Raw genomic sequence first — 27,164 nt, forward strand, 5'->3', positions numbered from 1 at the left:
ACTATTCATAAGGGCAGGTAGCTTTCTCCTGGCATCCGTCAAACCCAGATTTGTCCATCGGACTACCAGATGGTGAAGCCTGATTCATCACTCCAGAGAACGCGTTTCAACTGCTCCAGAGTCCAATGGCAGTGAACTTCACACCACTCCAGCCGATGCTTGGGATTGAGCATGGCGATTTTAGGCTTATGAGTGGCTGCTTGGTCATGGAAATCCATTTCATGAAGCTCCCGACGAACAGTTATTTTGCTGACATTGCTTCCTGGAACTCGGTAGTGAGTGTTGCAACCAAGGACAGGCAATTTTTACTCGCTACACACTTCAGCACTTGGCAGTCCCATTCTGTGAGCTTATGTGACCTACCACTTTGTGGCTGAGCCGTTGTTGCTCCTAGACATGTCCACTTCACAGTAACAGCCCTTACAGTTGACCGGGGAGCTCTAGCAGGCCAGAAATTTGACGAACTGACTTTCTGAACAGTGGCATCCTATGACGGTGCCACATTGAAAGTCACTGAGCTCTTCAGTAAGGCCATTCTACTGCCATTTTTGTCTATGGAGATTGCATGGCTGTGTGCTCGATTTTATACACCTGTCAGCAATGGGTGTGGCTAAAATTGCTGAATCCACTAAATTGAAGGGGTGTCCACATACTTTTGTATATACTGTATAGTGTATCTACAAAGTTGAGACCCCGACTTACTTCCAAAACAAACAAAAAAGCCGATTATACCGCTTATGCCTAGAAACAGCACTGAACACATCTCCCTCAAAGCAGCAGCTGCTCTTTTCAGCTCTGATGTGTTTTTGAAAAACCTTGCATTCTGAAGCTGTAATCTTTCCGTGAAAGTAATTTCAAATGGATTTTAAAGATTAAATGTTTCCCTGTCTTATCAAAACACCATATGAAATTCTGTAATTCACTGGGAGTTTTAATATGGGTGTGCTTTATTTCATGCTGTACCAGGAATCAGTGTGGTATGTACTAGTACTGGTAGCTGAGCTCCCCTCTGCAGCTCTGCCAAGTCTTATTCTGTCTTAGCTCTGTCAACAGGATGTCTGTGTCAGCTAGTATGAAGACAGAGGAGCACAGCCCCACACCATGAGGAAACAGTCCCACAGACAGACATCAAGGCCACATTACAGAATGAAACAGGAGGCAGGATATTCAATTGACTGAATGGAATTTTCATTATGATTAACAATTATTCAGATCACATTGGTTTATTATTGTGACATGAGGCCCTTGCATCGGGCAGAACATCAACAAAAGCCTATATTACTACTGTATGTAATATTGCTAAAGCATAACCACTAACTACAGGCAATTCTCATTAAATGTGTTGTATATTTCATAGCTTTTTCAGCTCTGCTGAGCCTCTGTGTTGTTGAATTTGTTTGATATGGAGTGCTGTATATTTACACAGCTGTTCACAGCATTCTAATCACACACAATAAATCAGATGATCCCGATTGGAAGGAAGGAACCAGCTGGGAGCTGAGTCCACAGCCACAGAGCTTGGCTGTTTGAAGGCCCTGTTATAACTACTTCCCCATCCCCCAGGAATCCTCCTCTTGACCTGTGGGTCCATAACCAGCTAGAAGTCATGACTCACTTTCTCAGTGGCCACCACAGCTGGAAGGTCAGCTGATCCCAGAGTATGTATTGCTGAGTAAGCACTGGCCCCGGTTAGGTCACATGACGGTTGGGGAGCTGCATGTGCATCCCAAATGCCACCCTATATACTGTAGTGGTCGACTATAGGCCCTGGTCAAAAGTGGTGCACTATAAAGGGAATAGGGTGCCATTTGGGACTTCTCCTGTGTCTGTCCATCCAGGGAAGATAGAGTGGACAGGACAGATAACAAAACAGCTTGGCCGGGCTGGTGTGGTGTAGGCTACTCTCAGAGGGGGCAAGCACTAACGGAAATAAAAGGTGATAATGTTTCTGTAAAAACAACTTCTGAATAGGACATCTTTGTGGATGGATGGAATGGGGTTTGGTCAGGGAGGGAAGGGCCAGAGATCTTTTAAAAACTATACATCACAGTTGGTAAGTGCAAGACAGTGTTTTTTGTTGAGCCATCAATTGGTTTACCTGGCTTAATACAGGAAGAAGGTGGATTATTATAACTCTTTTCTTTAGGAGGTAGATCAGCTTTAATATTGCATATCTATAGCTTATCGTAGCTTCAATCAATGTAATTGTCTGCATCGTGTCCAATTCCCCAAGGTTCATTTGTTGATTGTATTGCCTTTGACGTGATCCAATAAAAACAATTGTTCACACAAAAAAAGGACATATGTTTTTGGCGTTTTAACCATCACTTTTTAATGACTCCACAATTACATCTGACACAAACAGCTAAACGTGAATGACATGAACTGTGAAGATAGTGGTGCAGCAGCACAGAAGAACCACAAACAAAAGTAGAATACAAATCTGTGCATTTGATTTTCATAAACCAACCAATACATGAAAAACGACTATTGGTGTTGTTGTAGCTTTAAACTACTAGATAATTGACATCTACTATGGGTAGATCAGGAGAAATTTACCATTTCAGTTGTGCAAGCTACAGACGTTTTTGGAGCAGAGATGAGACCGTCAAGCCTATATCAATGATCTTTGTAAAGGCACCAGTCATATTGTTATGGTAACCAGGCCACAATGGCACGAATAGGGGCTTCAGCCCGCCGATAAGCCCCCTGGCGAGTTCAGACGTCAGAGGTGGATCCTCCACCTACCCAATCCGATGTCAGATTAAAATGTAACATGTATACACTAAAAGTGGCATCAAACAATGACATCTTAATATACAGTTGAAGTTGGAAGTTTACATACACCTTAGCCAACTACATTTAAACTCAGTGTTTCACACTTCCTGACATTTAATCCTAGTAAAAATGCCCCGTCTTAGGTCAGTTAGGATCACCACTTTATTTTAAGAATGTGAAATGTCCGAATAATAGGAGAGAATCATTTAATTCAGCTTTTATTTCTTTCATCACATTCCCAGTAGGTCAGAAGTTGACATATATTCAATTAGTATTTGGTAGCATTGCTGTTAAATTGTTTAACTTGGGTCAAACGTTTCGGGTAGCCTTCCACAAGCTTCCCACAATAAATTTATTGTGGGCGAATATTGTCCCATTCCTCCTGACAGAGCTGGTGTAACTGAGTCAGGTTTGTAGGCCTCGTTGCTCGCACATGCTTTTTCAGTTTTGCCCACAAATTTTACAGAGGATTGAGGTCAGGGCTTTGTGATGGCCACTCCAATACCTTGACTTTGTTGTCCTTAAGCCATTTTGCCACAACTTTGGAAGTATGTTTGGGGTCATTGTCCATTTGGAAGACCCAAGCTTCAACTTCCTGACTGATGTCTTGAGATGTTGCATCAATATATCCACATAATTTTCCAACCTCATGATGCCATCTATTTTGTGAAGTGCACCAGTCCCTCCTGCAGCAAAGCACCCCCACAACATGATGCTGCCACACCCATGCTTCACGGTTGGGATGGTGTTGTTCAGCTTGCAAGCCTCCCCCTTTTTCCTCCAAACATAACGATGGTCATTATGGCCAAACAGTTCTATTTTTGTTTCATCAGACCAGAGGACATTTCTCCAAAAAGTATGATTTTTGTCCCCATGTGCAGTTGTAACCCTATTCTGGCTTTTTATGGCGGTTTTGGAGCAGTGGTTTCATCCTTGCTGAGCGGCCTTTCAGGTTATGTCAATATAGGACTCGTTTTACTGTGGATATAGATACTTTTGTACCTGTTTCCTCCAGCATCTTCACAAGGTCCTTTGCTGTTGTTCTGGGGTTGATTTGCACTTTTCGCACCAAAGTATGTTCATCTCTAGGAGACAGAACGCGTCTCCTTCCTGAGCGGTACGATGGCTGCATGGTCCCATGGTGTTTATACTTGCGTACTATTGTTTGTACAGATGAACGTGGTACCTTCTGGCGTTTGGAAATTGCTCCCAAGGATGAACCAGACTTGTGGAGGTCTACAAAATAATTTCTGGGGTCTTGGCTGATTTCTTTTGATTTTTCCATGATGTTAAGCAAAGAGGCACTGAGTTTGAAGGTAGGCCTTGAAATACATCCACAGGTACACATCCAATTGACTTAAATTATGTCAATTAGCCTATCAGAAGCTTCTAAAGTTGTGACATCATTTTCTGGAATTTTCCAAGCTATATAAAGGCACAGTCAACTTAGTGTATGTAAACTTCTGACCCACTGGAATTGTGATACTGTGAAGTATAAGTGAAATAATCTGTCTGTAAACAATTGTTGGAAAAATTACTTGTGACATTCACGAAGTAGATGTCCTAACCAACTTTCCAAAACTATAGTTTGTATAGCAATTTGTGGAGTGGTTGAAAAATGTGTTTTAATGACTCCAGCCTAAGTGTATGTAAACTTCTGACTTCAACTGTATTATCCAGGTGATGACTTGGTGAGAAAAATGGTCAAAATTATATCTGGCGTCAGGTAAGATACATCTTTAAAACCATGTAAAAACAAACAATATGTGTGACAGGTTTTGATCACAGAGTAGAGTGGCAGCTACAGGAGCATGCAGGGAAAGACAGCCGTGGAGAATGGTAACTGAATGCTCCCTGAGATTAATTACAAAAGCCTAATAGAGTTCAAATTCTGTCCATGATCTTTGACATTGTGGTAACTGAAGTCCACACGGTAAGTAGTGACCGAGCATTCATCGATCTCCATCATCATCATCATCATCATCATCATCATCATCATCATCATCATCATCATCATCATAGTCTGTGTCATTAATAACACAATAATAATCAATGCAGAGCTGAATGTCTGATATATACAGCGCCCACAGTGAGAAGGTTGGGGATTTGGGGGGATAGGGGGGGAAGATGTTGGACAGGCCCAATGTTGCCAAGTTACATCCTTTTAAGATTCATAAAATCCACCATTCCCCTGGCACAGCTCCAGGTCTATTGTGTGGCTTTCAAAAGGGTACTTACATCAAAGGCCACTTTTTTTTTTTAAGTCTAAGAGATACTTGATTGTCATCTGTGTTACAAACACGACTGTTTTTCCTGTGATGATGTTGTGCACAAATTGACTTGGTGTTAGGTTAATTACCATTCCCTATTGTAATCAGTGTTTTATATTAAAATGGAGAATGGACGATAGTTAATTATTAATGATGTCAAGACACCGGGATTACAAGCCACACATTTGATGTGAACAAAAACCCCTGACATGACTAGTATGAACTTCATGGACACATTCATATACAAATAGCATGTACGACACTTTAACTAGATTTAAATAATGGAAGACTATGGGAAAGTGGTTGTTGCAAGCAATCTAGTGAGTTTGAAAGTGAGTTCCTTAAATAGGCTCCTCAAGGTAAATAACAAAACCATGACTTCTGGATCATTTACGGTTCTTACGGTCTGTCTGTCCATTGTTCCGTCCTCCACAGATATGTTTTAAATGTGTTTTTAGATCTATTCTCACAGAAAACATCTGATTTTGACCATTGAAGGAGGCAGAAAATGTATCCAATGTACATTTTCAAAACATATAAATATATTGCGGCACTTTTCGGTTATTGTCTGTGAACACTCAAGACTTCTCCCATTCGTTAAATTGGACCACATTTGTCTGGATCATTTAGGACAATGGAACACTTAGTTAAACAGAGATAGGGTAAAAACCCTACTTTGCAAGTATGGATGAGATTATTGATAAATGATTACTAGGCATCAAACAGAAGTTATTTCAACAGTGCTGTCCCCATTGTTTTCTACAATGAAAAAGACTTAAATGCATTTTGTTGACGATGCAAATACCAGTGTGTGTGTGTGTGTGTGTGTGTGTGGGCACAGCACTCCGAGGTTGGCAGGGGCGGAAGCGGCTGAATGGAGCCGGAATCTCACTTACAGGAAACCGTTAGGGATTGGTCCTTAACAATGAGAAATCAATTGTTTGATGTGATGTAACTATCTATGTTTGCACCACAATACAATCCCTGATATTTGCAGGTTCTCAGGGTGCGCAAAAGGCATTCTACTGTACGCGTAACCAATAGAATGGTGCTAAACTCACCCACATACCTTGAGGGACTCTTTCCCATTCTATCCAATGTGTTTTTGTTTCACTATCCATGCTATATCAGCCCAGACAAAAAAACAAAACCAAACAACAGTACTAAAAACCATTCAATAAATAACCTCAAACTTTTCTAAAAGAAATTGAGTGGCTTCTTGATACCAGAGGCTGTACCTGCCTGTCAGTTGGCCTTTCCTCAGCAATCCTGGTCACTAGTGGGAGGGAACAGTAGTAGACTGCTCTGCGTGCTCTGTGAGCCTTCAGATCCACAGGCTGGAGGAGGAGCCACAGACAGTTTTGTGGTGGACATAAAGGAGAGAGAGGAGCCCACTCTAAAGCATGGTTCTTCTCAGGCTGGGGCTAGAAACTAGTGGGGCGTGTTGGAAGGACCCCTCCCCCAACCCTGTGTCCCCTCGCTGGGCCACACCTCTGGAGCAGGGTCCTGACCACACTGTCATGGTCCTCAGCTCAGAGCCAGCGGCCTGTCCCCTGGGTGCGCTTCCGTCTCTTCTTACAGATGTAGTAGATAGGGAAGGCCACGAGGCCTGAGAAGAGAGCGGAGCAGAGCAGGAGAGAACAGGCAGGTTAATATATAGAGCGAGCAGTAAACTCAGTGAAATGACTGACAGTTAATGCATGCAAATGATGTGACAATTCCCACAAGGAAGTGGCCTTTTATTGTCCCCAGCACAAGGTGCACCTGTGTAATTATAATGCTTGGAAGGGGGGGCAGGTAGTCTGGTGGGTAGGAGCGTTGGGACAGTAACCCGAAAGGTAGCCGGTATCAAATCCCCAAGCTGACAAGGTAAAAATCTGTCGCTCTGCCCTGAGCAAGGAAGTTAAACCACTGTTCCCGGGCGCTGAAGATGTGGATGTTGATTAAGGCAGCCCTCCGCACCTCTCTGATTCAGAGGAGTTGGGTTAAATGCAGAAGATACATTTCATTGCATTCAGTTGTACAACTAACAAGGTATCCCCTTTTCCCTTTAATCCACTTCTTGATATGCCACACCTGTCAGGTGGATGGATTATCTTGGCAAAGGTATGCTCACTAACAAGGATGTAAACTAATTTGTGCACAGCATTTGAGGGAAATAAGCTTTTTGGGCGTATGGAACATTTCTGGGATCCTGAAACATGGGACCAACACTTTACATTTGATATTTTTGTTCAGTGTACAATATTTTTGATCTGGAAGCTTTCTATTTTGATATTGCTACTATGCAAGTAACCATTTCACTGTACCATTTACACCTTCTGTATCCTGTGCATGTGACAAATAAAGCAATAAATAATAAGATCTCCAGTAGGTGTAGCAAAACATTCAAGGACCATTTTCTCAAAGGTGGGATAACAAGTTCATCAACTTTCAAAGCAGAATTACTTTCCCAATGTTCCTCAACTGCACTGTGTGATATAGCTTAGAGTGTTGACTTTTATCCAACGTAAATAACGACATTTCAAATTTTGCCGGATTAACAAGTGACTGTCAACAGCTTTATATCAGCGTGTCATCCTCCCACCGCCCAGTGTCGCAGAGCTATCTGAACAAGCAGACACTTAGCTGCTTCTATCTGTTTACACCAAGACACAGGTGGCCCTCGCCAGCACACCACAGCCACTGAACAAGCCGAGTCACACTACATGTACCTACCTGACCCAAGAGAAAGTAACACATTATAGATTATATCTAAAGCACCACTGGTTATCTAATGTGTCAAGTTCTCTTGAGGATTAGAACAGGATGTAACAGTGCTTACCTACGACCAGGGATAAAGCTCCAACCACCATCACCAGGACTATGACAACAGGGGCCACCACCACTTTACTTACTGGAATTGCAGGAAGACAGAAGAGACAACACAGGTGTTCATAACGGGTCAGGACAAGTACACACATGAAAATGCATGAGGAGGACAGGGGAGTTTGGAATAGCAGCCTCGTAGACAGCACATCAACATTTTCAACAGGCTATCAAACATTGGTTGAAATAGGATCCTGCACAATTACGGGGGGGGTGCGGAGGGGGTCTTCCTAATAAAAACAAAGATAGTTGTTTCTAGTATTGCGCCTGCATATGGGGGAAACATTGTCAAGGCTGTGAAAACAATAGAATGTGAGTTGTGTGAGCAGTGCCTTAAAAGAAGGTAGAGAGGGGTGTTAGAGCCCCTCTGAAGGCCACATTAGCCCACAATCAACCGTGTGTCAGATGTTTCCATTGGCAACCTGCAGCCTCTGACTAACTTTAGCTAACCCCACTCGGGGAGCAACAGCTGAGGCCCCGCATGTCACTACACGCCACACTGCCTGAGCCCCTGGGGATACGACAGACACCGAGTTGCAGTCAGAACACCTCTTAGAAAGCTACTGCATCTCTCGGGAGAGCTGTTTACTATTCAGAGACGGCAGGCAGGGTCACAGAGACACGCGTAACCTCAGATAAGGACGTTCTGCTGATAAGGGTCATGCAAACCTCTGTGGTTGCTACTATAGTACGCCGGTATTGTTCTGACTTCAGAGCCGTGACAACAATGCAAACTTTTAGCAGAGGCAGTAATTGTATAGCGAAAACGGGTTTATGAAAGAGTCATATCAGCAGCAACAAGCTAGTACATGCCGTTTTGATCGTCTTCATTATTGTGTGAATTATTCATAAGCAGCGGGATTTGATTAAGAGGATGAAAGGCCACCCACATGGTAATTGAAGTTTCCTCGTCGCCCCCGCCTGCCTATCTATCTCTCTGAGTCTGATCACAGAGACAAAGGAGGAAAGTCACGGGAAGTGTCATAACTACATTCAGCAGTCAGGCATAAGGCCAAAAAATTACAATTGCTAATCAGAGCATCTTTTTAAATCAGCACTAGAGGGTCTATATTTTCTATATGCCAGATTTTCAGAGGCTACTGATTGCTTGATCACCTAATAATAATAACCATAAAAGGTAATGGTTAATAACTTAGTGAATCCCAATGTGTCCCTTCTATGAAGGCTTTAAGGGCCTCTGGGGCCCGGGCTGAGGCTGGGTAGACTCACCACACACGGACCCCCGGACCAGCCGGCGGAGGTGGGGCTTCTCAGGAAGGTAGCGGTACTTGCAGCCGAACACGCTGAGGTTGGACGTGTGATCCCCGAAGAATCGCAGGTGGCGGTACTTCTCCCCACAGCGATAGCAGAAGTTGGTGCTGCACTGGGTGCAGTTCATGTGATCGCAGCCCTCCGTCCTCTGGATGTGGATCTGGGGAGCGTGACATCATCGGGGAGTGACATATGACTTCATGAATGCTCCATCTATAAAGCCTTTAGAAGTCGTTGTTCGTCTCAAGTGAGATCCTAACTTCTGCACAAATTAATAACTCTTGAGAATATGTAGCAATTACGAGACTATCAGTTAGTTCATCGAAGATCTTTTCAGAATATAAAACACAGGCTTTAGCCTATACTTCAATCTGTGTGGTGGACAAAGTGTTTTGGCTTGTTTTAAGGAAAAATAATGAAACATTTTGTCCTGATATCTGAGCCTCACTCAACCCCTCTCCCTGACTCATGCCGACTGACAGTACATTGAGAGGAGAGTGCTGCCATGGACAGACAGCCAGCTCGCAGCCTACACATCAGTGATGGATCCCAACACCTTGAAGAATCAGCAGTCCTGTGTTGTGTTTGCTGTTGTTGCTCTCCAAAAGGCCCATCACTGTTCATGAAACAAAGAGCTGATGTGGCCCACTAAATCTAATTTGGTATGGACTTTCTGCCCTCAGGCTCAGTCTTATGACTTCCTGGAATGCTTCATTTCTAGCCATCGTTACAAGTGGACTAGGGAGACAAAGACAACAACAATATCTCTCTGTCTCTCTCTTTCCTAACCCTGTGTCTGAAGCTCTGAGAGAGAGAGAGAGAGAGAGAGAGAGAGAGAGAGAGAGAGAGAGAGAGAGAGAGAGAGAGAGAGAGAGAGAGAGAGAGAGAGAACATGCACTGAGGACACTGTCATGGCTGGAGAACACCTGAAAAGCACATCTCTAATCACCTAATGTAGACATAAAGGGCTGGAGAATTGTCGGTCCTCTCTTGAGATTCTTTAAACACAATTAGCAGGTTTTTCTGAGATACGGGGCTTGCTGTGTTTGCTCACTTTAAACACCACCTTCCTAGTCAAGTGAACACCCTTTAAGGACCATTGTTTTTCTGCAAAACTGTCGACCTAAATCTCCCTCAAGGAGCAAGGTTTGCCATTTTTGTAAATTCTCCTGGCCTTATCACTCACTTTGCAGCGGGGGCACTTCTGGGCGTTCCTCTGGCCGTGCTCGATGACGCTGGCCCAGTGACGCAGCAGCTTGTCCCCCTTCCTGTAGTCCCGGCACTTCAAACCGTCGTGCCATGGGGCTTGGCACTTGAAACACCACACAAACTGACACTTGGTGCACTGGATCTGCAGAGGGCATAGACATGTGATCGGCTAGATGCACGGCATACAGTGCATAGATGTGCCTGTCTGCACAGACTAAAGCCTCCATCATTAATTATGCACAATGATGCACTTTGTCAATGATTTAAGGAACCCAAGCGTTTCCCAAAGCAGTACACAAGGTCAGATTATATGCATTCTTCAGAAAGACATGTTATTCAGATATTTTCTTATTATTACTGTATAATATCAGGGTTCGTGCTAGAAACAGCAGAGGCCCTGTACTCACCTTTTACTTGGGCTCAGTCCTTCTGTATAATATCTGATCTCAGAACAGTATAGTCCCTCTCTCTCACCTTGTATTTGTGGTCTGCCTTGCTGGGGGTGCGTCCTTTCAGCGAGGTGAACTGGCTGCACTGGGGACAGGGTTTGGTGCTGGAGTCGACCCGGCTCAACTCCAGGAAGTACTTGTATTTAGCCACTTCCTCGCTGCCCAGGTGGGACACCACCAGGCTCTCCTCCAGGTAACCACTGCACTCCGTGATGGGGCACACGATGTCCGCTCTGCCCACCCTGACCTGGGGCAGACATAGACATTACACAGATCAATGAAGAGAGATGTGGTTCATGATCTACACTAAAGAATGCTGTATGACAAATTAGGATCGTCTACCGAATGGTCAGTGGTCATACGTTACATGAAAACACATCGCCATTGGCCTTAGATCCGGTAATCAAATATTGTCAATACATGAAGCTACTGGATTGTGTAATGTGTTATGAAGATGAAGGGTAGACAAAGCAATACAATTACATACAATACAGCAGTGTTGCGGTTCTTGACACACTCAAACCGGTGCACCTGGCACCCACTACAATACCCTGTTCAAAGGCACTTACATTCATTCACCCTCTGAATGATACACAATCCATGTCTCAAGGCTTCAAAATCCTTCTTTACAATCGGTCTCCTTCCCTTCAATCTACACCGACTGGAGTGGATTTAACAGGTGACATCTATAAGGGATCATAGCTTTCACCTGGTCAGTCTGTCATGGAAAGCGCAGGTGTACCTAATGTTTTATACACTCATTGTACATGGCCTGGCAGGTACTGTAGGCTAACTGACATAAGGCAAAGTTAATTGTTACCATAATACCCTTATAATAGAAATACTGTGTGTGTGAGTGTGTGAATGGGGGGGGGGGGGGGGGGGTGCTTTCTCATTCCTCTGTGACCTCCACTGGTTCCCAGAGGCAGGAGTAGAGCAGGGAGCGAGGAGAGATTTCTGGTATCAATAAGGTCTCATTCCGCCCACATTGTTCACGTTGACGTGGTGTCAGACTGGGACTTCCTGGGTGAATCTGGAAGGCTGTAGAAAACAACAGAGGAAGAAGGGCCCTAGTACAAGGTCTCAGTGAGAGTCTTAGCCCCCACCCCACTACCACCGAAGGCATGGTACAGACAGAAGGGCAGGCCAGGTCCAGGCCTCCCAGAGGATTAGTACACAGTATTGCTGCTCTGATCTAACTAATCCTCTGCTGGCTAGGCCTGTAGTACATACAGTAGACTAAGCAGACACTAGAGCAGGGGGTCAGCAACAGGTGGGCCAAAACTGACACACAAGTTTTAAAAACAATGTTTTTTTAAATGTTTGTCAAAATACACTGTAAAATCACCAGGAATCCAGCGAAAAATTTGCTTAATTTAGGAAATCTGTTCCCAAGTATTCCCACAAATATATATATATTTAAAAAAATGTGATCATGTCTCAATGTAATCAAGTTAGGAAAATATTGTTATTTTCAAATCTCTTTTTGGCCCTATTTGTGGCAAATTGGAGTGTACAAACTATTATAATTATGCTCCAAGCCCCCCCGACCATCTGTTCTGACAAAAACCGGTCCACGGCTGAATTTAGTTGCCTACCCCTGGACTAGAGAGTGACACAGCATACCTCTGGGGTAATGCCCAGCAGACTGAGCAGGCTCCTAACACTATGACAGTCTGACCTCTGGTCCTATGGGCTGTTACTGGCCCTGCACTCAGCTCAGTTCCTCAGGGCCAGGCTGTCTACTCTGTTCTGCTCTGGGGTTGCTAAGTGCACCGCAGCAGCAGCTCAGCCATTGTTGCCCAATGAGCTCACATGAGAGGTTGGTGGTCAGAACTAGGTAGGCCTAAAGTGAGAACAAAACACAGACTGTTCTTTAGAGATAGCTGATCGAAAACTCTCCAAGAAAGAGGAGTCACAGTGCAACTGAGATGATAATCTGGTGAAACAGTGGGATATCAATAATACACTGTTCTTTCCCGGAACTATGAAGTCAGCCAACTCCTGTGGAGTGGGGACCTTCATTTGACTTTAGTCCAGCTGACTGGTCTGGGCAAAATAACCTGTATTAGCTAAAAATGTAATACGTGTATTTATTCATTACAGGCTTGGTTCCTCTAATAATATGTCTGGCCTAATGTAACTAACCCTGTATGGGCACCAGCATGATATTTACGTATCTTCTAGGGCTGAGAATTACCAGGGACCTCACGATACGATATTATAATGATACTTAGGTGCCGATACAATATGTATTGTGATTTGACATGTTGGCTCACTATTTAAAAAAGAAGATGGAGAACGAGCTATAGGATAAAACATACTGGAGTTTTGACCGACTAGCGCTAGCTAACGCTACCTACAGTAGCGTTTTTTGTTTTACAAATCAATACCTTGAGCCAAAGTTAATATAATATTGTTGAAAAATAATATTGAAAAATGTGACTGTATCAATATTTCCCCCCCCCATCACTAATAACTACTGTGTGTGTAAATAAAATAAAAGGAAGTGTATTGTTGTGAAGTTTGTGTTGTGGCTAAACCTGCACAGACAAGGTCACAGGCTTAGGACGAGCTAGGCTGTGATGCTGATGAGACGAGACAGTCAGTAAGAGAGTCGCCACCTGTGAAGGTAGTGCCCAGTGACTAGGGTGTCTCCTGGGCGACCCTGGAGCCCAACTCTACACCCATCAACCAGGCCACAGGACAGTGACCCTGTCAGCCAACACGGCAGGGACACTAGAGCAGTGTCAAGGTGTGAAAAATATATAGGCCTATTACATCTACCTTCCCCTCCAAGAGCAGTGTGCCCCTGGATTTCACCAGGGCATACCATTAGTGGTCTAGTGCTGTTTTTTAATTTTTTATTTGATTTAACCTTTATTAAACTAGGCAAGTCAGTTAAGAACAAAGTATATTTTACAATGACGGCCTACCCCGGCCAAAAAGCCTAATTTAAATGGCTAAATTCTTCAAATACAGTTGAAGTCGGAAGTTTACATACACCTTAGCCAAATACATCTAAACTCAGTTTTTCACAATTCCTGACATTTAATCGTTGTAAAAATTCCCTGTCTTAGGTCAGTTGGGATCACCACTTCATTTTAAGAATGTGAAATGTCAGAATAATAGTAGAGAGAATGATTATTTCAGCTTTTATTTATTTCATCACATTCCCAGCATTGCCTTTAAATTGTTTAACTTTGGTCAAAAGTTTCGGGTACCCTTCCACAAGCTTCCCACAATAAATTGGGTGAATTTTGGCCCATTGGCTGGTGTAACTGAGTCAGGTTTGTAGGCCTCCTTGCTCACACACGCTATTTTAGTTCTGCCCACAAATTTTCTATGGGGTTGAGGTCAGGGCTTTGTGATGGCCACTCCAATACCTTGACTTTGTTGTCCTTAAGCCATTTTGCCACAACTTTTGAAGTATGCTTGGGGTCGTTGTCCATTTGGAAGACCCATTTGCGACCAAGCTTTAACTTCCTGACTGATGTCTTGAGATGTTTCTTCAATATATCCACATAATATTTCTACCTCACGATGCCATCTATTTCGTGAAGTGCACCAGTCCCTCCTGCATCAAAGCCCCGCAACCCCGTGCTTCACGGTTGGGATGATGTTCTTCGGCTTGCAAGCCTCCCCCTTTTCTTCCAAACATAACAATGGTCATTATGGCCAAACAGTTCTATTTTTGTTTCATCAGACCAGAGGACATTTCTCCAAAAGTACGATCTTTGTCCCACTGTGCAATTGCAAACCCTAGTCTGGCTTTTTTATGGCGGTTTTGGAGCAGTGGCTTCTTCCTTGCTGAGCGGCCTTTCAGGTTATGTCGATATAGGACTTGTTTTACTGTGGATGTAGATAATTTTGTACCGGTTTCCTCCAGCATCTTCACAAGGTCCTTTGCTGTTGTTCTAGGATTGATTTGCACTTTTACGTTAATCTCTAGGAGACAGAACGTGTCTCCTTCCTGAGCGATATGACGGCTGATTGGTCCCATGGTGTTTATACTTGCGTACTATTGTTTGTACAGATGAACGTGTTACCTTCAGGTGTTTGGAAATTGCTCCCAAGGATGAATCAGACTTGTGGAGGTCTACAATTTTTTTCTGAGGTCTTGGCTGATTTCTTTTGATTTTCCCATAATGTCAAGCAAAGAGGCACAGAGTTTGAGGTTAGGCCTTGAAATACATCGACAGGTACACCTCCAATTGACTAAAATGATGTCAATTAGCCTATCAGAAGCTTCTAAAGCCATGACATCTTTTTCTGGAATTTTCCAATCTGTTTAAAGGCACAGTCAACTTAGTGTATGTTAACTTCTGACCCACTGGAATTGTGATACAGGGAATTATGAGTGAAATAATCTGTCTGTAAACAATTGTTGGAAAAATTACTTGTGTCATGCACAAAGTAGATATCCTAACCGACTTGATAAAATGAAAGTTTGTTAATAAGACATTTGTGGAGTGACTCCAAACTAAGTGCATGTAAACTTCCAACTTCCCCTGTAATAGAGCCAGATGCGTGTCCTTAGTTCATCGCTGGGCCAATTGTGCACCGCCCTATAGGACTCCCAATCACGACTGGTTGTGATACAGCCTGGATGCCTCTAGCACTGAGATGCAGTGCTAGAGACCGTTGCGCCACTCGGGAGCCTAGTAAAGCTGCCCTGCTGCTTCAGAGCCAAACACATGTGAGCAGAGGAGAAACTGTAGTCCACCACAGTCTAGCAGGGATAATAATGAGCGATCTCCGGGAGTGCGTTTCCATCCCTTTATTAGGCCTAATTTTAGCCCTGATTTCACTAATGACCAGAGGTGCAGATTAACTTTATTATGCTTCTGTCCTCAGGCGACCCCCCAGGCTAGAGGTCTCTTTCTCACTGTCCATTGCTCGCACGCACGCACGCACGCACGCACGCACGCACACACACACACACACACACACACCTGTCCATGGTGTTCAGTCTGAGCCGGTGGAACCAGCTTTGGTAGAGGAGTGGCACAAGATAAGACTGGTAGCAACGTGACAATGGGCAGCAAGAAGCAACACAATGAATACTACCTAGGGTGGCCCCTTCTATACTTCCTTATGCTATGTCACACTTCAGCTATGCTCATGAAACGATTTGCGATGCTGACGTGAATCTACAGATACTCAAACGTTCAGCGTCGGTTTGAACACAGCTTTGGAGAATCAGTCACGTCCCTACCAGTATTATACTGTCCGTGTTCGTCATAATAAGATGTTAGGGATACTATTACGTAACCATGCAGAAAGACAAGCGAATTACAATGTGTCTTGCAGCATCTGCAATACTTTGATATGTACTGAGAGGAAAGTCTTCATATTCTCTGACAGGGATGACAAACCAGTGGTATGCCAAGCTCATGTATGTAACGCCTCTGAGCCAATGTGAGGGACAGGATTGAGACACGTGGCACCACACCGGATCTAGAGGGCAGGATAACGTCCTTCCTGGATCTTGGCAGAAGGTCAGAACATTGCAATCGTCAAAGACTGACCGGCACACAACTACTTATCAGCCTCTTCTCATTGAGATTCATTGAGGCATGTTTATTTAACACAATTAGACAGACTAAGCCTGATAGGAGTTTCCTCTACAGTATAAAGATGGCGAGCCAATAACAACGAGTCCCTTAATCAAAGGAAATAGGAAGTAATAATATGTTGTAATCAACCAAAAGGGGAAAAACGAGTCGGAAGTAGACAATACATGGCTCGGCTGTGACAGGGCTCAGAAAGCAAGGAGGAACTGATGATACGCTTGTGGCTCGATTATATGAAGAATTAGCCATTTCAATTAGGCTTTTTAAAATGCAGTGCCTTTTTACACCCAAGACATGGTGAGGAGATTGAACTATTTGTATTTCCATCCCTTTGATCTGGCAGCATCACATGAATTGAGAGCAATTTCGTGGTATCCAATTGGTAGTTACAGTCTTGTCTCATCGCTACAACACCCGTACGGACTCGGGAGAGGTGAGGGTCGAGAGCCATGCGTCCTCCGAAACATGACCCAACCAAGCCGCACTGCTTCTTAACACAACGCCCGCTTAACGCGGAAGCCAGCCGCACCAATGTGTCAGAGGAAACAATGTACACCTGGCGACCGTGTCAGCGTGCACTGCGCACGGACCGCCACAGGAGTTGCTAGTGTGCGATGCCGGCCAAACCCTCCCCTAACGCGGACGACGCTGGGACAATTGTGCGCCGCCCCATGGGTTTCCCGGACTGGACTCGAACCGAGAATCTCTAGTGGTACAGCTAGCACTGCGATGCAGTACCTTAGACCACTGCACCACTTGGGAGGCCCCTCACACAGCCTATTATAATCAGACTATAAGACATAGAGGCTTTTATCATCAGACCAGACGTCACCCTAACAGGAATACGAATACAGATATTAAAAGCAATGACAGTTTTAATCATTGCAGGCAAAGCAGCTATCAGAACTCCTCCAAAGGGAGAAGAAAAGACACTGTAGGACTCAAGAGCTGGTAGGCGTGTACATCAAGCCCACATCGGTTGAGACAGAAAACTTTGACCAATTATTGGACACGTTTTGGAGAGCAACTAGGCCTAAACTGTAGGATAGGATCCATAGAACTCACACAAAGCAAGGAATGCCTAAAACTCTTTGAATCATAGAATGTACTGTCCGCAGGTCACTGGAAACGCTTAGAAACCAGTGCACAAGTCTGAGAGCATTTGAGCCTAAGAGAGCCAACAGCAAATCCTCTAAATCAAGGTTTAATGCACTGAAAAGCAATAGGCATGACAGACACTGCCACTTTATGAAGCAGTTGAAGTTACTGTGTTTAACGTGTTAATGTACTGTAACAGATATTACACTTTGTTTGGCGCAGGAGAACCATTTCAACAGGCAGGTTTTACAGGTTAGCACTAGCAGATTCATAACTGCCAAAGCCAAGCCAAAGAACGCAAGACAAACCCTAACAGTAGAACAAAGGGCCCTGTCATTCCCCAATTACATCCATTAGACACAACAATGTCCACACAGTGCCTAATCAATTGGGCACATTTTGAATTATACAGCTATTATAGCATAATAATATCACTGTGAGCAGTAGCAGCAGCAAACCACATAAACTATGGTTGGACAGAATGACTGTGCTGCTGCCCCTGAAACCCTCAGCCTGCTCATTACAGCCTGGAAACAATTGAATTTGCCAATTCAACCCTAAAGAAGCCCATGTGAACATGGAGGAATTCCACGGTAACGGAATTACTCTTTGACACAGTTTTTTTTCTTCTCTCAATTAAAATGTATGCCAAACAAAAAACCACGAATTTCTATGTTTAACAAACCATACAACTCCATGCACACGGGACTACTTTGAACAATTTCCACTGAAAAATGTAGAGGCTAATTTGGTGGAAGAACTGTGCAGATGTACACTTTAGTAACATAATTACTGTAAAATCTCTTTAAGGTTTGTTATGTGACCACGTTTTCCAAAAACTCTGTTACAGTGCCTTTAGAAAGTATTCATACCACTTGGACTTTTTGTTAATTTTGTTGAATTACAACCTGAATTCAAAATGTATTACTTTTTTCCATCATCCATCTACACACAATATCCCATAATGACAAAGGGAAAACATGTTTTGATACATTTTTGCAAATGTATTGAACATGAAATACAGAAATAACTAATTTAAAGTATTCACACCCCTGACTCAATACATGCTAGAATCACCTTTGGCAGCGATTACAGCTGTGAGTCTTTCTGGATAAGTCTCTAAGAGCTTTGCACACCTGGATTGTACAATATTTTGCATTATTGTTATTTTTTTAATCTTCAAGCTCTTTCAAGTTGGCTGTTGATCATTGCTAGACAGCCTTTTTCTTGCCATAGATTTTCACGACGATTTAAGTCAAAACTGTAAGTAAGCAACTCAGGAACATTCAATGTTGTCTTGGTAAGCAACTCCACTATATATTTGGTCTTTTGATTTAGGTTATTGTCCTGCTGAAAGGTGAATGTCTCCCAGTGTCTTTTGGAAAGTAGACTGAACCAGGTTTTCCTCTAGGATTTGGCCTGTGCTTATCTCTATTCCATTTATTTTTATCCTAAAAAGCTCCCTAGTCCTTGTCAATGACAAGCATACCCATAACATGATGCAGCCACTGCCATTCTTGAAAATTTGAAGAGTGGTACTCAGTGATGTGTTGTGTTGGATTTGCCCCAAACATTACACTTTGTATTCAGGACATCACTTATTTGCCACATTTTTTGCAGTTTTACTTTAGAGCCTTATTGCATACAGGATGCACATTTTGGAATATATTTTATTCTGTACAGGCATCCTTCTTTTCACTCTGTCATTTAGGTTAGTATTAGTATTGTGGAGTATGTTGTTGATCCATCCTCAGTTTTCTCCTATCACAGCCATTAACTGTTGTGAACCATTGGCTTCATGGTGAAATCCATGAGCAGTTTCCTTCCTCTCCGGCAACTGAGTTCGGAAGGACGCCTGTATCTTTCTAGTGACTGGGTGTATTGATACACCATCCAAAGTGTAATTAATAACCTCATCATGCTCAAAGGGATATGCATTGTCTGCTTTCTAGTATTTTTACCCATCTACCAATAAGTGCCTTTCTTTGCGAGGCAGTGGAAAAACTCCCTGGTCTTTGCGATTGAATCTGTGTCTGAAATTCACTGCTTGACTGAGGGACCTTACAGATAATTGTATGTGTGGGGTACAGAGATGAGGTAGTCATTCAAAAATCATGTTAAACACTATTATTGCACACAGAGTGAGTCCATGCAACTTATTATGTGACTTGTTGGTGAAATTCTTACTCCTGAACTTCCTTGCCATAACAAAGGGGTTGAATACTTATTGACCCAAGACGATTCCGCTTTCACTTTGAATTAATTAGTAAACATTTCTAAAACATAATCCCACTTTGACATTGTAGGGTATTGCGTGTTCTAGGCCAATGACACAACATCTCAATTTAATCCATTTTAAAATTCAGCCTGTAAAACAACAAAATGTGGAAAAAGTCAAGGGGTGTTGAATAATTTAATGAAGGTACTGTAAATATCTGCTCCGAATTAAGATTGAAAGATGTCTGCAGAAAGAATTGGGTGTCAGCTATGACATACTTGAGTTTACCTTGAGTTTGAACAAAATGTATTTTGGTTATTGAACTACAGTAAGTGAAATGGATTTACACCCGGTAACGGAATTACAGTTTGGACATCACAGCACAGCAAAGCAGAGCACAGAATAGTACAGTAAAGTAGAGTATAGTTCAGTATAGTAGAGTACAACATAGTGTTCTCTACTCTACTTTTCCTTCATGTACTCTATTGTACTGCTGTGCTCTGCTCACTGTACTGTACTGTGCTGTACTCAGTAATGTATTGTACTGTCCAAACTTGTGAAACATGGTAGGTTCAGAGAAAGGCAGAGAGAGAGAGATAGAGAGGGGTTGTCCAGACGAAGACACTTGGTTTGACTGCCAGACAAAAGAAAGAAAACAGTTATGAGCTGAACACAACAGTATGCAAGTGGAAGGGACAACAGTAGCAGGTGACCCCACTGTGGTTTGTGACTATTATAATTTCCCATTGAGGCTAATTTAGTTGCAGTATTTCTGCTACCGACGTGGTAACAGAAACGAGTTTTAATCTCTTAATAATTCATAAACAAATTTGATATCAGTAAAATCACTATAACTAATTGGTAGGTCTACTATCACTTTTTACTTCTGTGAACTTCATTATCCTCCCTCCTCATGAGGGAGTGAAATGAGAAAATATCTTAAAAGGTGCTACACCTAGAATTTCTCCCCTACAGTATGTGGAAGCTAGGTGAATTGCAATAGCACTAGGCAGCATTAAAAAGAAATCTCCCCTGTAACATGGGGGAGACTCGTGCTTGAGCCTTGTTATTGAAAATATATTTCACAGAGATTTAGAAGGTACAATGATTCACTACCATATTAAGTGTTTGCTTTCTCAAATACACAAAAACTGAACAAACAGTGTAGAATTTTTTCAACATTGGCCGTTTTACCCGATTTCCACCAGATAACCACAAAGTCAAAACAGCTTTCCCATTTTGACAACAGATGCCGCACCAGCAGGAGAAATCAATAGGCGAATATAACAGCTAATCACAACACTTGCGGGTAAGTAATACTGTGAAACACTATCCTCCCACTACTAGTGCAGAAATACTGTATCATGAACATTTTATGAAATTACAATGCAAAAATTCAAGGCACAAGGCAACATTTCTAAAACTTACAGAAGGTAAACAATTTCTCCAAAACTAAATATAAGTGTTGATATTAGTTGGTAGGGTCTTTACGTCAACATCATTGTGTTTTGATGTATTTCTGATACCTTTTAAGACATTTTCTGGAAGACGTTTTCTAAAACCCCCCTTTCCTTCTGTTTATCCAAAAATCGAAGCCTTTGCTTATGCCAACATTTTCTTATGGAAAATGGTTGAAAAAATGTATCTATGCTTTCATTTCCCCAAAAATAGACTCTCAGCTTTCATTTGACATGCTCCTATGAACTTCGTATGTTGGCGCTGAGGGGTCTTTTACATGGAAATGCTCTTGTGCTGTATCAGTCCCTATCCTGACCTTGATGAGTCAAGGACTAAATTGGATTTGAGTCAAGGAACAGTCTGCAATCTGATGCTACATAGACGACAATAACAAGATCCGTCTTGGTGGCCAACTGACATCGTCTTCAGAGAGAACAAACAGCGGCACACAGCCTCTCGTGGAAGAGCAACGGGATTTCATTAGGTGCTACAGGGACAGAGCTCTGTGATTAGGCCAGTGTTTTCCAAGCTAGGGGTCGCGGCCACATGTGGGGTCGCCTGATTTGAAACCCTGAAAAAAATAAAAAATAATAATAATCACACTTTGTTCATAGAACCAGGGTTACGGCAGTAACCTCCAGTAGCCGCTAGAGGTCTGCTTTCTTCCTACAAATGAGGCTGTATCTTTTGAACGGTTGAAGCTACAAAATATTAGGACCCTATTACTGAAAGATAAGACACTCTGGAACGTGTACGTGTGTCCTGTTTCACTCTACAATGCCAACAAGCACAGGACCCATTAGAACAGAGAGTACTAGATCACCCAGCACAACATGTAGTTTTGATTTACATTGAACAAAAATATAAATGCAACATGTAAAGTGCTGGTCCCTTACCTCATGAGCTGAAATAAAAGATCACAGATATTTTTTCCATATGCACAAAAAAACGTATTTCCCTCATATTGTGTGCACAAATTTATTTACATCCCTTTTAGAGAGCATTTCTCCTTTGCCAATATAATCCATCAACCTGACAGGTGTGGCATATCAAGAAGCTGATTCAACAGTATGATCATTACACAGGTGCATCTTGTGCTGGGGACAATCAAAGGCCACTCTAAAATGTGCAGTTGTGTCACACAACACAATGCCACAGATGTCTAAAGTGTTGAGAGAGTGTGCAATCGGCATTCTGACTGCAGGAACGTCCTCCAGAGCAGTTCCCCGAGAACTGAATGTTAATTTCTCTACCATAAGCCACCTCCAATGTCATTTCAGAGAATTTGGAAGTACGCTCAACTGGCCTCACGACCATAACCACGCCAGCACAGAACCTCGACATCCAGTTTCTTACCCTGCGGGATCGTCTGAGACCAGCCACCCAGACAGCTGATGAAACTGAGGAGTATTACTGTCTGTATTAAAGCCCTTTTGTGGGGAAAAACTAATTCTGCTTCGCTGGGCCTGGTTCCCCAGTGGGTGGCCTCAGACCACTGGGTGGCCTATGCCCTCCCAGGCCCACCCATGGCTGTCATGTGAAATCCATAAACGATGGCGTAATGAATGTATTTTTGATGTACTGATTTCCTTATATGAACTGTAAGTTAGTAAAATTGTGGAAATTGTTACATGTTGCGTTTATGATTTTTTTGTTGTATGCATTTGGTTGAGTTGTCAACAAACAAATTCAATGTGAAATCAACAACAAATGTCACCATGTCATTGGATTTATGTTCAAATTTGGGCTACGCTAATGACTCTTTGCAAATCCAATCCATTTTTGCACATTGATTCAACGTCAACACAGATGTTTGGGGTTGAAATTAAATCTTTGCCCAATGGGCAGGCACTAAATCAGACTGTGGAAAATGAACATATTTTCTACACAGAAGATAATACAACATTATTGCCTGATTATCTTCTGAATTTCCCAATACTTTTCTGATGCATTTCAGTCACTTCAAACCATACTTTCAGATTGAAATACGGTCAAATGTACTGTCAGACTGATTTGTAATAGACTCTCATAGCCACAATTATTAAAGTAAACATTGTCCGTTGATCACATCACTTTAATTATTATTATTATTATTATGTTTTTTACATCGCGGGGTTGTGAAAAACACTGGGGAACCCCTGGATTAGGCTATCAATTACAGCCACACATTACAATCTCTAACCCTTCCTCTGCTGCTGCCATCAGCCGTGAGGATAGACAGCACACCCACAGCACTCAGCCAACAAATTCATTTTGAAGGCAGTCAGTCAGTGCCTTCACTGATGTTGCAATTTCTTTAGTCAATTTCTTGTTTTTTCTACATCCTCCATATCTGTGCAAACCACCCACAGACATCACACACAGGTTCTGTGTTAGCCGTCCATAGAAACTTTGTATACCATAGTCATCCCACACAGTCATCCCACACTTTATTCAAGGATAGACAGGGACACGGATACATTCTCTGGGGAATGCCTAACATATCCCTTCACTTTACACTCAGTAGCACATAGTTGGGCCTAGTTATCCTGTTGAATTCCAGAGCACAGCACTGTCGCAGATTGTTCCTTACATGAGGAGCCAGTAGGTTCAGCAAGCAGGAAGCACATGGCTTCCCTAAACAAGGAAAACAATGGCTGAGGCAGGCAGCACAGTTACAACACAATGGGATATTCCTTCCATCCCTTCTCCCCAAGAAGCCCAGCAAAATACTGACAGATAGGCATAACACTAATACTAAGATGGAAACTTGTTAAACGTGTTAATTTATCACTATACTAACCTACATCCCAATTACTTGTCTCTCTTCCAGGCTGCAGCGGAGACAGACTATTTTGACTGGGTCTATCTCAGGTAGTTGAGCACATGGTGTACAGTGTAATACTAGACCCCAGCACTCTCCCAGCTGACTGCCCCAGCAGGTGTTCCTCCTCGTGGTAACTAGTCTGAGCACATGGACCAACGCTCCCATTGGGTATACAGTACGACACAGGCAGCCAAATGTCTACATACCACTACATACTGCACCTGGATAAGCTATTGACATGCCAATGAGCTAGGGAGTGTCTCAAATGATCCCAAAGTTAATCCAATGAGGGTAAACATACATTTGTGTTGTGAAAACCCACAATAATCACAACAGGTAGGCCTCGTTTGAATATGTATAGGCCCTATCTCGTTCTGTGTCACTAGCTACATTTCCATCAAATTGGCTTGGGAATATTATAATTTCCGCATGAAGAGAATATGTGCATTTTTCCCACCAGTGGTGTGTTTCTACCAGACTTTATGCAGATAAAAAGCAGTGCGTTATGACGTAGTGCACATAAAATGTAATGCTTCCCTTCCGTTTTCATGTAACGAATAAAAATGTAAAGTTTAATGTGTATCTATCGCATTTTCAACTCTACCAATAGTTTTTTTTTCCACAAAAACTGTTGCGTTAAATAGCAAATGTGCCTACACTGGTCTTGGCTACTTCGCTCTAGCCAACAGCCCTTGGGCTAAATGGTGTGTGATTTCAATAAGTTTCCTATGGGGGATTGATAGTATAATTTAAAACAACATGTGTGGATCTCCAACCGTCTTTGTGGTACGATTTGAATGTTGAAATGTTTATTTGAGGACTATTTGAGTATATTTATCAGCCAAAACATGACACCCACCGTGTACTCAAGAGCATGTTGTGTCTCAACCGATGGCAGGAACAACACAAACACCTCAGATGATGTAAAATAGGGTCAAAGCTACAATATATACAAATATGAAGAAAACAAATCGCCTTTTATGCGTTTTTAGATAACATTAGATTTGATTACATTAAAAGGTTCAAAAAATGCATTTAAAAAAACTAAAACTAAGTTTTTTCCAGTTATTATAAAATGTTGACAACAGTAAAGCTTTTAAATTATGTCAATCTCAACCGTTTATCTTTTCCAGTGAGGAAGACATGGGTGTCTCATGGTTATAGTGGGGTATGCAAAATGGGTCACCTTTGAGCACCTTATCTCTTGAATGTTTTGGCATTCAGGCCCAAAATATACCCTTCTCTTAGCACCTCTACAATGGGCAACTATGTATGGAAGGTTTCGTTTAAATCAAAAGGGTTGCGGATTTATCCTGTGTCTATTGAACGCACACACACACACACACACACACACACACACACACACACACACACACACACACACACACACACACACACACACACACTTCATCCAAACGGCTTGACATAGAAAACATGTGACGCTGGAGACAGCCTTCAGTGAACTGTGATGCCAGGTTTATACCTGTGAACTGATGTATCTCTTCAGGCATTCCTCGCAGACAGCCTTCTTGCAACAATGTAGCGGCTTTATGTGCTTGTCGTCCAGACAGATGCGACAGGTCAAGACAATTGATACATTGTAATCCCCGTTGTAAAAGTTGTTCAGAGTTCTAGGATCAATCAGGTTCGATAGGGTGTATGGCTCCGGGACAGAGGGGTGGCCTAGTTCCAAATCGCTCTGCTGCTGCAAATCCGTGGATGGCTCTGTGGCGACGTTTGATGTTGACGGAGTTATCGCCCCATTATATTGGTGTTCTCCGGCATTGTCAGCCGGTTTCCTGTAGTTATCGTTTGCAATACAGTATACCGTACAGTAAACATGTTCCTTCAACTGTACGACATCGTCGTCAGCCCTGCTACTTTCACAAATCTCGTCAGAATCTGTTACATCGACTTCATCCAAATCGGATGACGTTAATCCCTCTGTGTGATCTGCGATTTGCTCTTCTCCACCCTTCGTTTCACTACCACTTGACTTTTCAAGGTCCACACAATCAGTTCGTTCATTTAAAACAATTTCTACCACGGCATCCTCTGGCTCTTTTTGGTCATCTGCTGAATTGTTATTGGAATTCGGGGGGGATCTCGTCGTCCCGAAATTCCTCAAAATATCCACTGCAGTCGGTTTTCTGAAACTGTATCCTTCAACATTTTCTTTACAACTCGTTCTCTCAGGTCTGTGTTTGTGCGTCTCCGATGCCCCGTCTTGTACTCGGATCTTTGTTTCCCATGCATCTTGAATAAAATCTGTGCCTGATGTCTCAACTTTATCAAACACTTCTGATGGATTGCAAACTGTCTCTTCGTCATAACTGCTGACAAAACTAGGCATTGTACACTTGTAAACATTGAGAGAAATGTGTTCATCTTCCATTCCCAAGGTATAACTTCCCGACCATGCACACGTTGTCGCTTCCCCTCCAACTCCAGTCCAGATACTAACAAAACAAAACAAAGCCCAAGTCTGTATTTCTGCTTCCGGGTCTGCGTGTGGGAGAAAATAAATCCGTAACGTGGTAGCTGTTTGACTTCATCCAAACATCCAGCTCTTTGGCTGTGGCAAACGGCAGCGCATTTGTCAATGAAAAATAAGCAAGAAGGTTTCATACATATCCACCTATTACGTTTTGGTTTTATATGACTTTGATAGTGCAGTCTGGGGGATCCTTGTCTGCCCAGCGACAGGCTACCTCCAACCAAGGTACAAGCAATCTGGCACTGTATGATCTGTAATTTATGCGCAATTGTGCACAAAGGGCGCACCTAATCAATCTATGGACGCACCTGATGCCATAAATCATAAAGGACAACATTTTGATTCCACAAATTGAGGAATACCCCAAAAGTTGGAGAAAATTACGGCATTCCAATTATAATATCCATATTTGGTCAGATTATAATACCTTCTACCATGACACTTGCCAATTCAGGCTACTAGACGCTTTCAATATCACAATTCAAAATGGAAAAGTGATGGCACTTCATTTCACAATTGAATATATTTATTCCATTTATGTATTGGCCAATGAAATAATCATCAGCAATACATGTGTGGTCCAGTGGCACACTGACAACATCAACAGTCAACAGAAGAGGGTAGTATAGTCTATAACACAACATCACAACTGGGGAATTTGCATT

General features: G+C 42.6%; 1 protein-coding gene across 1 annotated transcript; it reads right to left on the reverse strand.

Moving 5' to 3' along the window:
- Positions 1–2,306: 2,306 nt before the first annotated feature.
- rnf217 (ring finger protein 217) lies at positions 2,307–26,732 on the reverse strand. Its single transcript, XM_035774793.2, has 6 exons — positions 25,486–26,732; positions 10,872–11,093; positions 10,375–10,539; positions 9,147–9,348; positions 7,873–7,944; positions 2,307–6,657 (listed from the first exon to the last, which is right to left on the reverse strand). Exons 1-6 carry the CDS (start codon positions 26,395–26,397, stop codon positions 6,581–6,583), a joined length of 1,650 nt encoding a protein of 549 aa, XP_035630686.1. The 5' UTR covers positions 26,398–26,732; the 3' UTR covers positions 2,307–6,580.
- Positions 26,733–27,164: the final 432 nt, after the last annotated feature.

Source organism: Oncorhynchus keta, chromosome 8 (genome assembly GCF_023373465.1).
Source record: "Oncorhynchus keta strain PuntledgeMale-10-30-2019 chromosome 8, Oket_V2, whole genome shotgun sequence".
Classification (NCBI taxonomy): domain Eukaryota; kingdom Metazoa; phylum Chordata; class Actinopteri; order Salmoniformes; family Salmonidae; genus Oncorhynchus; species Oncorhynchus keta.